Source organism: Onychomys torridus, chromosome 2 (assembly GCF_903995425.1).
Source record: "Onychomys torridus chromosome 2, mOncTor1.1, whole genome shotgun sequence".
Lineage (NCBI taxonomy): Eukaryota > Metazoa > Chordata > Mammalia > Rodentia > Cricetidae > Onychomys > Onychomys torridus.
In genome coordinates this window covers 20,844,305-20,857,847 of record NC_050444.1, presented here as the reverse complement: position 1 = coordinate 20,857,847, position 13,543 = coordinate 20,844,305, and the positions used below count along the sequence as shown (strand labels likewise).

The 13,543-nt window shown below is 39.0% G+C and overlaps 1 protein-coding gene across 1 annotated transcript in view; it reads right to left on the bottom strand.

Annotated features, from left to right (window-relative positions):
- The window catches only part of Cngb3 (cyclic nucleotide gated channel subunit beta 3), a 174,352-nt gene that overhangs the window by 64,091 nt on the left and 96,718 nt on the right, over positions 1-13,543 (bottom strand). The window contains exons 10-11 of the mRNA XM_036180084.1: positions 13,391-13,513; positions 3,131-3,272 (exon numbers count right to left, since the gene is read on the bottom strand). Of these exons, the coding sequence (XP_036035977.1) occupies positions 3,131-3,272; positions 13,391-13,513 (265 nt within the window). The remainder of the gene's footprint in view (positions 1-3,130; positions 3,273-13,390; positions 13,514-13,543) is intronic.

Genomic DNA, 13,543 nt, shown 5'->3' with positions numbered 1-13,543 from the left:
CTTGAGGACCCAAGGATTTGTAGCATATTCATCTGAACGTCTTATGTATTACCTTTCAGCAGTGTTGGGTTTCACTGATATAGGAACTGAGGACAATATGTAGTCCATATGAGTTCCAGTCTAAGGAAGCATATCATGGTCGGAGAGTTAGACAATGCCAGGACTTGTGAGTTGTACTAGGGAGTGGAATTCAGGAGTGGAGGATGATGGCTAATTTTGAGGCATAGTCACTGTTGTGACCATATGTGTGGAGTTTGAATACATGGAGATTTTGTTTCCGGCTCTCTTACTTTTGTTTCTATCTCTTTCCTTCCTAGCATCTCTTATTTCCTAGGAGAGCTTAAGGCACCAGTCCCTATCTCCAGCTTTGATTTCTGGTGTACTTCAGCACCAGTTTTAGGTGTTTCTTGCTCTGGTTTGATCTTCAGTCCAATTGAAAGGCAGGTGCACTACACTTATTAGATTCTCACATGCATAGGAATCACCACAGGATCTTTTGAGATGCATGTTGTGGTTCAGTTGGTCTAAAGTAGAGTCTGAGTCCAGACTTTCTCAAGTGATGTGGCTGTGGCTGTCAGGAGAAGCAGCCAGTGGTGAGGGGCTCACACTCTGCCTAGCAGGCATCCTTTCCCCCTTTCTCTCTTTTTTGAGTTTGGAGACAAATGCTGGCAATGCAGTCCCGGCTGAGCTGCAATTTGCTATGTAGACTGGGTGGCTCTGAACTTTCCCCTCCTCTTGCTTCAGCTTCCCAAGTGCTGACATTACAGGACAAAGAGATCATTTTCTAGTCTTTTGAAAACGGCTTTGCCTACACCAAGGTCTCAATATGTGTTAGATTTTACTTTGACTGTCCATTTTCACATATTGTTCTATTTTAAGACAGTATGACTTGCAATGCCTGTTAATCTCTCTCTCCTTTTTGAGATAGGGCTTCACTATGTAGCTCTGGCTGTCCTGGAACTCACTATGTAGACAAGTCTGGCCTTGAACTCACAGAGATCTTCCTGGCTCAGCCTCTCATGTGCTGAGATTAAAGATATATGACACTATACCCTGCACAACCTCTTAATCTCTTTAATCTAGAGTCTCCTCATCTGTAAAAATGAGAAAACAGTAAATGTACCCCACATTGACTTTATGATATATTATGACAAATTATATTTTTTGTTGCTTAATTTCATTTAATTTTAAATTGAAAATTTCTCCAACCAGTTTCATATTTCAACCATTAGTGAATTCCCCATTCATTGCTACGATAGCTTACACTTACAATTTTTAACTTCTTGATGTTCCAAAATTTCAGTATTCCATTTATTCCAATATTTTTTCCTAATGGATGTTTTTCCAACTTTTCTATATCGTCCATTAAGATGTCTGAAGCTGACACGCTCCTGTGCATTGACATTAACCGCCTAGGTATTTTTCTGTGTTTGTATTTGGAGGCTTGCTGACCTAAGTCCTTGCTTGCTCTTCCTGGCTACAGCCAGTTTCTGAGAGATAATGACCAATTCTCCTGAAAGTGCTTTTCATAATTCAAATTAGCTAATCTATAATTCTTATTTTTTAAATAGCCCTCATGTAGTCTCCTCCATTTAGGACACTACCTGTTGTACATGACAGTACTAGGCACCAGATCAATAGACCAACATCTCAAAACCTGATGAAATTATTCAAATTAGCTAACCCTAATGTTTGTTTAGCTGTAGAACTCCACACACTCAGTAATTACTTATTTTGTTCAACGTCCTCATTTTTGTGGTGTGGCATGCTTCCTCCTTTTAAGAACTGTGAGCATAAATAACAAAATAATCCTTTCAATAGCAATTGTCCTTGATCTGCTGGATTTACCACACCTAAATAATAATAAAACACATATTTAAAAACACTGGTCCTTTTGGTTCATATTATAAATAATCTTGAATCTCCATGTTCGGTACCCTCCCTAGAGTGCTCCCCATTGCTGTCAAGGTAACATTCAAATTGAGCATTCAGAACCCATAAAGTATTTTATCTTTGCACTTTTTCTTACTTTCACAGGTCATTTGTCCCACCATGGCCATGCGGATCTCAGACTGGTTTCATGTTTTGCCGCCGACATCTTTTCATAACTGATTCTGATTAACTGAACTTCCTATTAATGGTAACTCCTGAAAATACCTCACCTGCATCTGTTTCATGTAACCTGAGAGGCTTCCCTTTTCTGAATAGTGAGGGCTGCTAAACTTCTCTGTCATCTTCTATGTTTAGCAGATACTTAACATCAGTGGATGCATTATTTGAGTTCTGACAATTTTTGAGCAGTATCAAATATCATGGTAAGTAGTTTTTATTGTTACAGAATGAATTTTATACAGACAGCTGTGAGTGTGTTAAGAATCAATAGTTTTTCTAGAGGGTTTATTGATTTTGTGATGTACTACTCAGTTTCTTAAATCAGGTATTATAACTTTATATGGAGTTGTACAACTGAATGTGGGGGCTGCAAAAAATGGGAACAATAAAAGGTCTCTGAATTCATAATGACTAAAAATTAATTCAAATAAAATATGTAATGAGTTTGAGGTGTCTCTGGTAGGACTTGCCCATGTTGTGCTTCATGAGCTCACTGAAGCCTTGGTTCTGACACATCACACAGGCCCATTTTGCATTGTGCACTTTGCAAATTGCTATGCAACAGTATATGCTCCATGAAACACCTGGCTCAGATTCTAGATTCTGCTATGTATTATGAATTATAATGTTTTTACTGTAAATTCAAAGGGTTTATATCCTAACAGACTTGGCCATCAGTTCTTCTGGAAGATTTAATGGCTAAAAAGGAAAAACATCTGAGTGTTGTGGCATGGATATGTAATTCCAGCACTCTTCAATGAGAGGAAGAGGACCATGAGTTTGAGGTTGGCCTAGACTATGTATCAAGACTGTCTCAGAAATTAGTCAATGTTGTAATGTTGGTCTAAACACGTTCTAGTTCACACTATTAAATCTGTGAAAGGCAGTAAAAGAAGGAAGAGAAGGGAGAAGGAGAAGAAACCACAGATTTCAATATTTCCATCATAAAACTTATAAATATTTATTAGCCTCTTAAAAGTGAATATATTTTGCACCTAGGAATTCACTGTCTGCTTACCTGACCAATTAAGCTGGAGAACACAAAAACTCCAGAAAAAAAATTCAGGAGTTGAAAAACAATTTCAAAAGAAGTCTGTGGCTCTGGAAGGCCTCCAATAGTAATTAAAGTTCGAACTGCCCAATAATAACATCTCAGATACCTGTAAAGGAGATGGGTAGATATTCCTGTACATATCATTGCAATACCATTTTGCTCACACACAAAGTTCATGTATGCAGGAACTGGCAAACACTGTGTGTGCTACTGTAAACTTCTGAATAAACACCAGGACATGACTAACATTTAAACCCAAAGAGGATATTTACTGTTTCCAAATTTGGTGGTCTATTTTATCATGCTTCTATTTTTTTTTTTTTAGGTGAGAGATTTGTACAAAGTTAGCACAGCTGTGCTGTCTATATTCCACAGTGACTGGGCTTTTGGATGGAGTGACTGGGATGATTGGAGACATCTGGGAACATGTGTTTGAGGTCAGCTGCTTTGTCCCGTGAGTCTTACTGTTGTCTGGGTTTCTATGTTCTTCTCCATATGATCTCTTCTTGGTACACCCAAGGAAGCTTGTGCTGGTCTGGTTGGGGACAGAAGGATAATTTTCTACTTATCTTTCTTATGAGACTAGATTGGGTTTCCTAATATTCAGCCTGTTTCAAGGTACATGGACCTTTTTTTTTTTTTTTAAATTGAAAAAAAATTCCCCATACACTTTTGCTGTGGATATCGCTCTGTGTAAATAAAGTTCTGATTGGCCAGTGGCCAGGCAGGAAGTATAGGCGGGACAAGAGAGAAGAGAATTCTGGGAAGTAGAAGGTTGGAGAGGGACATCGCCAGCCGCTGCCGCCATGAGAAGCAACATGTAAAGACACTGGTAAGCCACAAGCCATGTGGCAAAGTATAGACTAACAGAAATGGGTTGATTTAAGATAAAAAAGGTAGATAACAAGCAGCCTGCCACGGCCATACAGTTTGTAAGCAATATAAGTCTCTGTGTGCTTTCTTGTTTGGGTCTGAGCGACTGTGGGACTGGCAGGTAAGAGAGATTTGTCCTGACTGGGCCAGGCAAAAAAACTCCAACTACACACTTTCCCATCATATGCTCAGATATTGTCCCTTCATCCCCACCTATTCAACTCCATACCTTTCTAGCTCTCATTTTGGAAAACTAACAGTCTAACAATCAAATCAGAATAAAATAAAGAAAAGAGACAAACCACCACCACCACCACCACCACCACCACCACCACCACCACCCACCTACCCACACACACACACACATACACACACACACACACACACACACACACACACACAGAGCCCATAAGAACATAAAATCAGAAACCCTGATAGATAAGTTTATAGACTTCTTAATGGCAGCTGCTTCTCCTTGAGTGATCATAGCCCAAGAAGAAGATAAAAAGGATCTTATAATCCAGAAATCCCATAACATCTTAATTTCTTGTCCTGTTATACTTGTCAAGCAAACCCCTAGTTTTAATTGATTGGAAGATATATGAGACTCCATCTCTCCTGAGAGGGAGGGCAAAGAATTTGAGGCTATCTTTAAATTGCCAAACCAGGGCTGATGAGATGCTTCAGTAGATAAAGATAATTGCCAACAAGTCTAACAATCTGAGTTCAGTCACTGGGAATCCACATAGGATAAGGCAAACTCTACATGAATGTTGTGGTATTCCCCACCACACTAAAACAAATAAATCTAATAAAAATTTTAAATAATAAACTAACATCTGGAGATTATACAGATCAAGTAAGCTTATGTTGATGAGATAACTCTTTATAATATAATTTACATCCAATTGTTTACACAAATGAAAAACAGAACAGATAAATTTGTTCACTACCTTTTCTACATATTTTTTGTATCATACTAATGGATAGTTAAATGTGAGAAGAGATGTGAACTATTTTCTTAGTAAAGAAGCAACTCTGGGATAGAATAGGTAATTTATTTAGAACTTCAGAATTCCAAATAAAATTATTTAGCTTTGATAACACAGCCTGGGTCAGGCATTCCTACAGTGTCCTTAAAAAACTTCCTGCATATGGAAGAGGGGAAAGAAGGATTATAAGAACCAGAGGCTGGAGGACCAGAGTGAAACAGTGTCTTCTGGACATGGCAGGACTACTGAGCTCTTGAACTCCCAGCAGCTGCGGTTGCCTTCACAACATCCGCACAAGATCAAGCCAGTTACTATTCTAGCAAGGAGTAAGAAGGTATTCATTAGCCCAACTCCTGACTCAGGAGCTGTGGACAGTGGATGGCTTCTTGGGGAAAGAGAGTCACTTTTGTTTAAGGGTATAGGACTTGGCTGGCATACCATGGTTCAGTGGCTGGTCCCATACCTAGGAATATAAAGGCAACACAAATTGTTTTTATATTATATCTTTTTTAGAGAAGACATTAAGTTGGGGTTAGTAGTCAGGTGGATATGGGAGGAGCTAGAGAGAGGAGTAACAAAGGAATAATGATCACAATATATGTTTTATAAACATTTTCATGGGATTAATAAAAATAAATTTAAAAATCCAAATATTTTATAGATAAGCATTCAACTCAGTTGGTCTCAGTTATTTTTTTTTCCCCTGGTATCCATGACAGGTTAGAACTTTTTACAATGTTCTGCCTTATTTAAGTTTTTATTTTTAAAATAGAAGCACTAAATAACTTAGTTGTATTACTCTTGGGTATATTCCCAAAGGACTCTGTATTTTACCCAGAGACATTTGCATGCTCACTGATGCACTGTTTGAAACAGACAGGAAATGGAATAAGCTTGGATTTCTACTAGTAGATGAATGGATAGTGAAAAATGTATATCATAAAGTTAAATATTATTTGACTATAAAGAAAAAATGAATTATGAAATTTTCAGAAAAAATGAGTAGAACTGGAAAACATTACATGAAGCAAGGGAACTCAAGCTCAGAAAGACATACACTGTATGCTCTCTCTCATATGCAGATTCCAGCTTCTAACTGTTAAATACATGCATCTAAGTGGGGTTAATGTTAGTAAACACTACGATACTAGAAAGGGGTCCGTGAGATAAAAAGGGTCTTTAGCAGAGGGTTGGAGAAGACAGCAGCACACGTGAGAGAAAGTGGAAGAGGAATACAGGGGGCAAAGGAGCACAGAGAGGAAGATGGGACAGAGAGGCGGAGAGGAGGAGGGTGGACATAAAACCCACCCAGTGTATGCTCCAAAATTCCATTAGGAAAACTGTCAGTTCATAGGCCAATTAAAATATTAAATAAAGCATGGAGTAGGGGCAGAGCTGAAGAGATTCCCCTGTGGAAAAAGTCCTTGTCTGCAAGTTTGACCACCTGAGGTCAATCCTGGATCTCATGTAAAAGTAGAAGTAGAGAAATGATTCCATAAAAATGTGCTCTGCCCCCCATATGTGTACATGCTTGCCTGCTAATAACAATTAATAACAAATTAAACAGGCTTCATTTCTTCTTCCAGTGAGCCACACAGAACAGGAACACTTTAGTACTTTATGACCATTAGTCTTTGTACAAAGGTAATTATTTTTAAATGCTAAGAGGAGTAGTTTTATAAAAAATGAAATAAACTAGTGTTGAAATTAGTACTCAAAATCAAATTTATAAGTAAATTATTTTCAAATGCAATATATTTTAAAGGATAAGGGATATTTTTATCCTGGTAGATAGGGGAATAACCATCACAACAGAAACAGTAACAAAATCCCACTAACTTTTTGGGGAGAGTTTAGAACTATTGTGCTAAGACAATGAAAACATCATAAAGTAAATGTCCAGAAGGCCCGACTCACTAACAGTGGACTTGACATCAAGGAGTCAAAAAGATAAAGCACAAAAGTGAGTTTATAAGTTGCATTTAAACTTTTCTAGTTCCAATTTTAAGTGTTTTATCTGTGGTGATATTTTATTTGTGCTCTAACAAATAAAACTTATCTGGGGATCAGAGGACAGAGCCAACCACTAGATTAGACATAGAGGCCAGACAGTAGTGGTACACACCCTTAATCCTACCACTTGGGAGGCAGAGATCCTTCTGGGTGAGTTTAAGGCCACACTGGGAACAGAGCCAGGTATGGTGGCATACACCTTTAATCCCAGCACTTGAGATCTCAAGTCTTTGCTTGGGAAGGACACACCGCCTTTAATCCCAGGAAGTAATATGGCAGGACACAGGAAGATATATAAGACATGAGGAAACAGGAACTAGAGGCTTTTTAGCAGCAGTTTAACTGAGACCCTTAGGGTTGAGGACTTAGAGGTTTTCAGTCTGAGGATTCATGGAAACAGGATCCGCTGAGGAGTTGGTGAGGTGAGGTTGGTTATGGCTTGTTCTGTTTCTCTGATATTTCTGCTTTCACTCCAATATCTGGCTCCATTTTTTTTTTTTTAATTAATAGGACCGTTTAGCAATTTGTCTTACATCTATCATCTAATTTATTTTGGTCACAGGTTTTCAACCTGTGGGTTTCTTTGAACTGAGGAAACATATTAAACTTAATATACCCCAAGAGTGGGAAGGGAGTAGATATTTTTTCTATATGCTCAATTCTATTATGCATCATTTGTGTTAATAGGAACAAACACAGTATTATCTACTTTCACCTTCTTATTTATAGATGTTAAAAATGACAGTTAAAAATGAAACATTGGCATTGATTTTCCAAGTCTCAAGGGTTTGCCTTGAACTTTTAAAATATTAAATAGTATGCTACGTTAATTGGAAATTTTCTGCCCTGATGCTTTGTGGTTTATTTTTGGATTCTTTACTCAGACATGTCTTGCACACCCAGACATGCACAACCAAAGGTAAGATTTGTAATTTAATTAGATGGCATCATATTGATTTTCTAGGATTAGCTTAATTAGTCAAGGGTGTCCATCTCTAATATCTACACTCCAGGCAGATAAATCTTTTCAAGGAGATTCCATCTGGTGGATTTAATACACAGACTCTCTATAAATATTTAATGCATGACAACACACAGCTTCAAGTCAAAACAATAAGAGAATTATTGAACTTAAAGAAATTGTGAAAATAGGAATTATGCCTCTGGGAATATATAAGGAATTCAAGAGACAATCTGACTAACAATTGGACAAATAATCTAAACAAATATTTCTGAAAAGATGTTCAAGTAACCACAAAGTATAAAAACCTCCAAGTCATTGATCACCAGAAAAGTGTAAATTAAACTTATCTGAGGTATTGTCTTACCCATTAGAATGTCAATGATTAAAAAGACAATATTTTTCGTTTTCGAGATGCCTGCATTCTGTCTTCTACACTAATTGCATACTAATGTCCCTTGACAGTACATGGACATTCTCATTTTTCTGCCACCTTTCCTTTGTTTTCTACAACACCTGTTTTTCCCTTTTGATTACTGCCATTCTAGGTGGGGCAATATGATACACATTGTAGTTTTGATATGTACTTATTAACCATATCATTATATGCCTTCATTCAAGAAATGTCATTTAAATTCTTTTTTATTGAAAGCTTTTGTTATTAAATTATAGGAATTTCTCATATTTGTGACTTTAACCCATTATCACGTATATGGTTTGTAAATATTTCCTCCAGTTTGGGAGGTTGTGTTTGCATTTTGTTGATTGTCTTGTTTTTAGAGCAGACCATTTTGAGTGTGAAGGAAACCTGTGTGTCCACCATTGCCATGCTTGTGTTTGAGAGGCCATTGTGAACATGACCCAAGGAAGATCATGGAGCTATCCTGCTCTGTTTCCTTCTAATAGTTTCATAGTTTGGAGTCTCACATTTGTGTACTAAATCCAGTTCCTTGACTTTTGTGGAGCACATAAGATAAGCTACCACTTGGATTTTGATAGGGTTTGCCTGAGTGGGTCACATTTGAACAATAATCACTCATTCAATCCACGAACCCAGATGTCATTCCACTGATTTGTTTCTGCTTCACTTGCTTTCATTCTCATGCTGTAGTTTTCAGTGTATGTGTTTTGGACTGCTTGTTTTTTTTTTTTTTTTTTTTTTTTTTTAATTCCATTTGGTGTTAATGTAAATAGGATCATTTCTTTATTCTGGAATTTCATATAAATGTCATCACAAAGTATGTGTGCTTTGTGTAGCTATTTCTCACTATTTTGAGAGTTACTTTGCTCACATTATTTGTTTAAATTTCTGAGTACCATTTATTGCATGTATATACTACACCTTTTAAAAACATCCTATATCTATGGATAAATACCTTGGTTCTATGAAGTTTCTGATTATTGTGAACCTAGTGTCTCTGAATGTTCTTATTCACTTTACTCATCTGGATATATATTTTAATTTCTCTTCAATAAAGAAGTGTGAAATTTTTAAGTTGCAATGTACATGCATGATTAGTGGTGAAAAAACAACAAACCTTTCTGATCTTTTCTTAAAACTGTTATACTATCTGGGTGTGTTGGCATATGCCTTTAATGCAAGCACTGGGGAGGCAGGGACAGACAAATTTCTAAGAGTTCAAAGACATCCTGGTCTACAAAGCAAGTTCCAGTTTAGCCAGAGCTACACAGATGGACACTAGCTCACAAAGATCATTATACCATTTTACTTTTTGGCCAACAATATATAAAAAATGAGCAGTTCCAATTTTCTCTAATAGTTGATGTGATAACTCAATGTGGAGAATTGCAATTGTCTATGTGATAGGATTGTGAAGAATCTAGAAGATTAATGAAAGCACACCTCTTGGGGTAGAATTCCCATGGAAATGAAAGAACCTGGAGGATCTTTCCTGAATGTTCATGGCACGGTCTTATGGAGTGGAACTTGGGCAGAATAAATGGAGATAAAGGCGAAAGCCCACTAGTGTAGATAGGCACGCTCTCTTTCTGACTCATGACTACCATGAAGTGAAGTCTTTTCCCCTAAACACTTCCCGCTGTGATGATGTTCTGTCGCATCTCAGACCCACTGTAACAGAGCCTGCTTACTATGGACTGAAAGTTTTGAAGCTTTGAGCCAAAGTAACCCCTTTTCCCACTACATTGTCTTGTTCAGATATTTTCCAGGGAAATGAAAAGTCTGACTAACACTTAGGTTTCATTCTAATACTTCAATCACCAATCTTTCACCTTTAGCCACTGTGGTGGTATGCACCTAATATAGTTGGTATTTTCCTCCCTTTTTTCAGCTTAGTCATTTATTGAGAGCATATTTACATTTTTTTCTTTCTTTTCATTTATTCTATGTGTCTTTTATAGCATGTATCTCGATCCCATTCATTTCCTTGTCCCTTCACATCTGCTCTCTGCCCCTGCACCCGCCCCCTCAAGTAAACCAAAGTTTAAGAGGAAGAAGGAAGAAAAAAAGAAAGGAGGAATTAAAAATCTTGTCATAGAAGCTGCAGTGAGACACAGTGAGTTACATAGTAAACTCCTTTGTCCATGTATCTTTACTTGCAAGTGTTCACAGCAAGAGTCATTGGTTTGGTTCAAGGCTTCTGGTTTCTGTTATACTATTCATGCTGGGCCCTCAGTGGGACTCTTCTTGGATATTCTGCTGCTGTCCAGTGTTGCAGAGATCCTGCAGGTTTGGGTCTGTGTGTCAGGTTCCTTAAGGTGCTCCAGTAGATTACAGATATGGTGGATGTTTGGGCAGCCAAGTCATTACCTGGTTCTGGGCCAGGGTTGGTCCACCCACCAGTTCTCCCCAACAGGTGAGCTCTCCAGCATTGCGCTGGCTAGATCACACCTTGCAGTGATGAGCAAGGGCAGAGCAAGTTCTCCTTCTTTTCCATCTTCAGGGTTGGCTCTCCCACGCCTACACCATCAGGGCCAGCTCTATTGTGTTGTCCTGGCAAGGTGCTGTCGCGGCGAGGGGCATGGCCACTTTCCTGAAACTGCATCTGGTAAAGGGGGAGGGTTAGCTTTCTTGTCTGTTGCAGACAGTAAGGGGCAAGGGCAATGGGGGCATCTCTCCCCCACCCACACCAGTGCTTCACAGATGAGTAGTGGGGCTGCTCTCCCATGCTTACGACTTCAGCGCGGGGTCACCTACACCTCTATCAATACGGTTGGCTCTATTGTGTTACACAGGGAGGTGCAGGGCCTGGTCTCTCAAGTTTTGCAGTTGGTGGGGGGCAGGGCAGCTTTCCTGCTCTTATGAACCTCTTGGGCCAATTCTCGCGCACGCACCTGCCTCAGGCTTTCATGGGGCGGGGCAACTCTTCCCTGCCCATGCCTCCACAAAACAGATGAGTAATAGGGACAGCTCTCCCATGCTCACCACTTCAGGGCTGGTTCACCCATACCTGCACCAACAGAGCTCTGCCCAGTTGAGGATCACGGCCTGCTCTCCTGAGTGTTGTGGGGGACAGGGACAGTTCTCTGACTCTTGTTACTTCAGAGTCAGTTCTCCCATCTGCTTTAATCATTGATGGGCAGGGGCAGGGAAAGGGCATCTCTCCCCAGCCCATGCTGCCATATGGCAGATAAGGGTGGGGTCCTGTCTCCCACCCTTACGTTCTCACGATTGGCTCACCTGTGCTCTCATCAACAGAGTCAGCTCTGCTGTGCTGCCCAGATGACGTAAAGGGCTCTTTTCCCTGGGTGCTGCAGCTGGTCAAGTGGCCAGCCCCTCACCATTTCTGCTCATTATAATAGTGCCCAGGTGGCTGGTGCTGTAAGTTGTTGGGCTCATGTTTTCTCCTCGGAGCCCGTGGAGGACAGACCTAGTCCTGTGTGTGGGTCACTTTGTCCCACTCAGTTCACCATGATGCTGGGATGGGCCATGCTTCCTCATCACAAACAGATCACTATAGTTGTCGACTGCCAGGCGCCATAGGCTGAGGTCCTCCACCCCAGCCGCATGGCATCGCGTAGAGGCACTGCTGGAGTCCGAGGTAGATCAGGGTTAGAATCCCCAGCCCGTGCTTGGCTGAATTCCTATCGTTGCTGTTTTAATTTTCCATAAAGTTAGTCAAATCAAAGTAAATACATGAATCAGTTCCCATTCTAAATCCATTTTGTTTATAAATTTACAGGATTGATTTTAAGCGTTCTAGGACCATGTTCATTCTGTCTCTCTGTCTAGCTGCCCCTCTCCCTCTCCGTTTCACAATCACTGGGCCACTGGGCCTTTTGACTATAAGACTGGAGAAAACAAACAAACAAAAAAAAACCCACTTCTAACAATTAACGAAAAAAGAGGACATTATTTGAAAGAGAGCCAGGAGGAATATAAGCGATGGTTTGGAGGGAGGAAAGGGAAAGGGGAAGTGATATAATTATATTGTAATATTAAAAATATTCAGAAAATTGGTTTAGGTTAAAAGTAAAAAAAAAAAAAATGTAATCCTGTACACATAACTGACTAGCTTTGGGTAGTATATAATTTTGTGAGATATTTTCAATCTCTTTGCTTTCCATCTCTTTGCTCTTTTTCCAACCTTTCCAAGGTTGCTATGTGTTTCCCTTCAAAGGAATTCTGAAACTTACTTTTTTTCTAGTGAATACATTGTCTTCTAATATGTCCAGTGTCATTTCACTGGAGCATAAAGTTAGTGTAGTCTACTTTATCCCAGGTCCTTATACTGACTGAAAGGAAATTTTGCTATTAAATAACCCAATTGTCATGACTGAACCCTGATTCTTTTGCATTAAAAATTTCAAGTGACCTGTTTCATTTGTGAGTCTTGTTATTTAGTCCGGTTAGTGGATATAGCTGACTCATAAACTCATAAACCCATAAAACCCTTCAGTGATCAATTAATTAGTTATTACACCTGCCCCCAAATAATTAACATTAATCATTCCTAATAACCACCATTGTAGTTTTTAAGTTACCTTATTACTATGTTACCTAAAGCAGAGGCTTCCAAACTTTTTTTTATTGTGGTTCAAAGTAAGAATCAGATTTTGCAGACCAACCTAGGATAGACACACACACAAACACACACACACACACGCACACACACACACACACACTCACACATAACCTGAAAGTAGAAGAGGAAGAGGAAGTAGTTGGGAAGAGGATGGGATCAATGGGAGTGGGCAGAGGATAAGCAAGGGTATTGAGAGGTGTGGATTTGGCTAAAATGCATTGTATACCCTCATGAAAAGATGCCATAAATAAATCCATTATTATGCACAACTAATATGTGCTTATAAAAACTCTGGAAAATTCTTGCTTATGAAAGTTCATATACCCAAACTGAAAATTGAGAAGAACAAATAAAAGTCTCTTTCAAAACTAGAACTCACTTGTTTCCTTCACCATTATAGACCCATTTAGTTGTGCCAATTCCTTCATAGTCTGAGGCCCAGTAATAAACACAGGCATTAATGTGCAGCAGAAACAGCAAGTAGGCAATTGTTCGAATGACTCTGTCAGAGAGAATAAATGGAAAGTAAGGG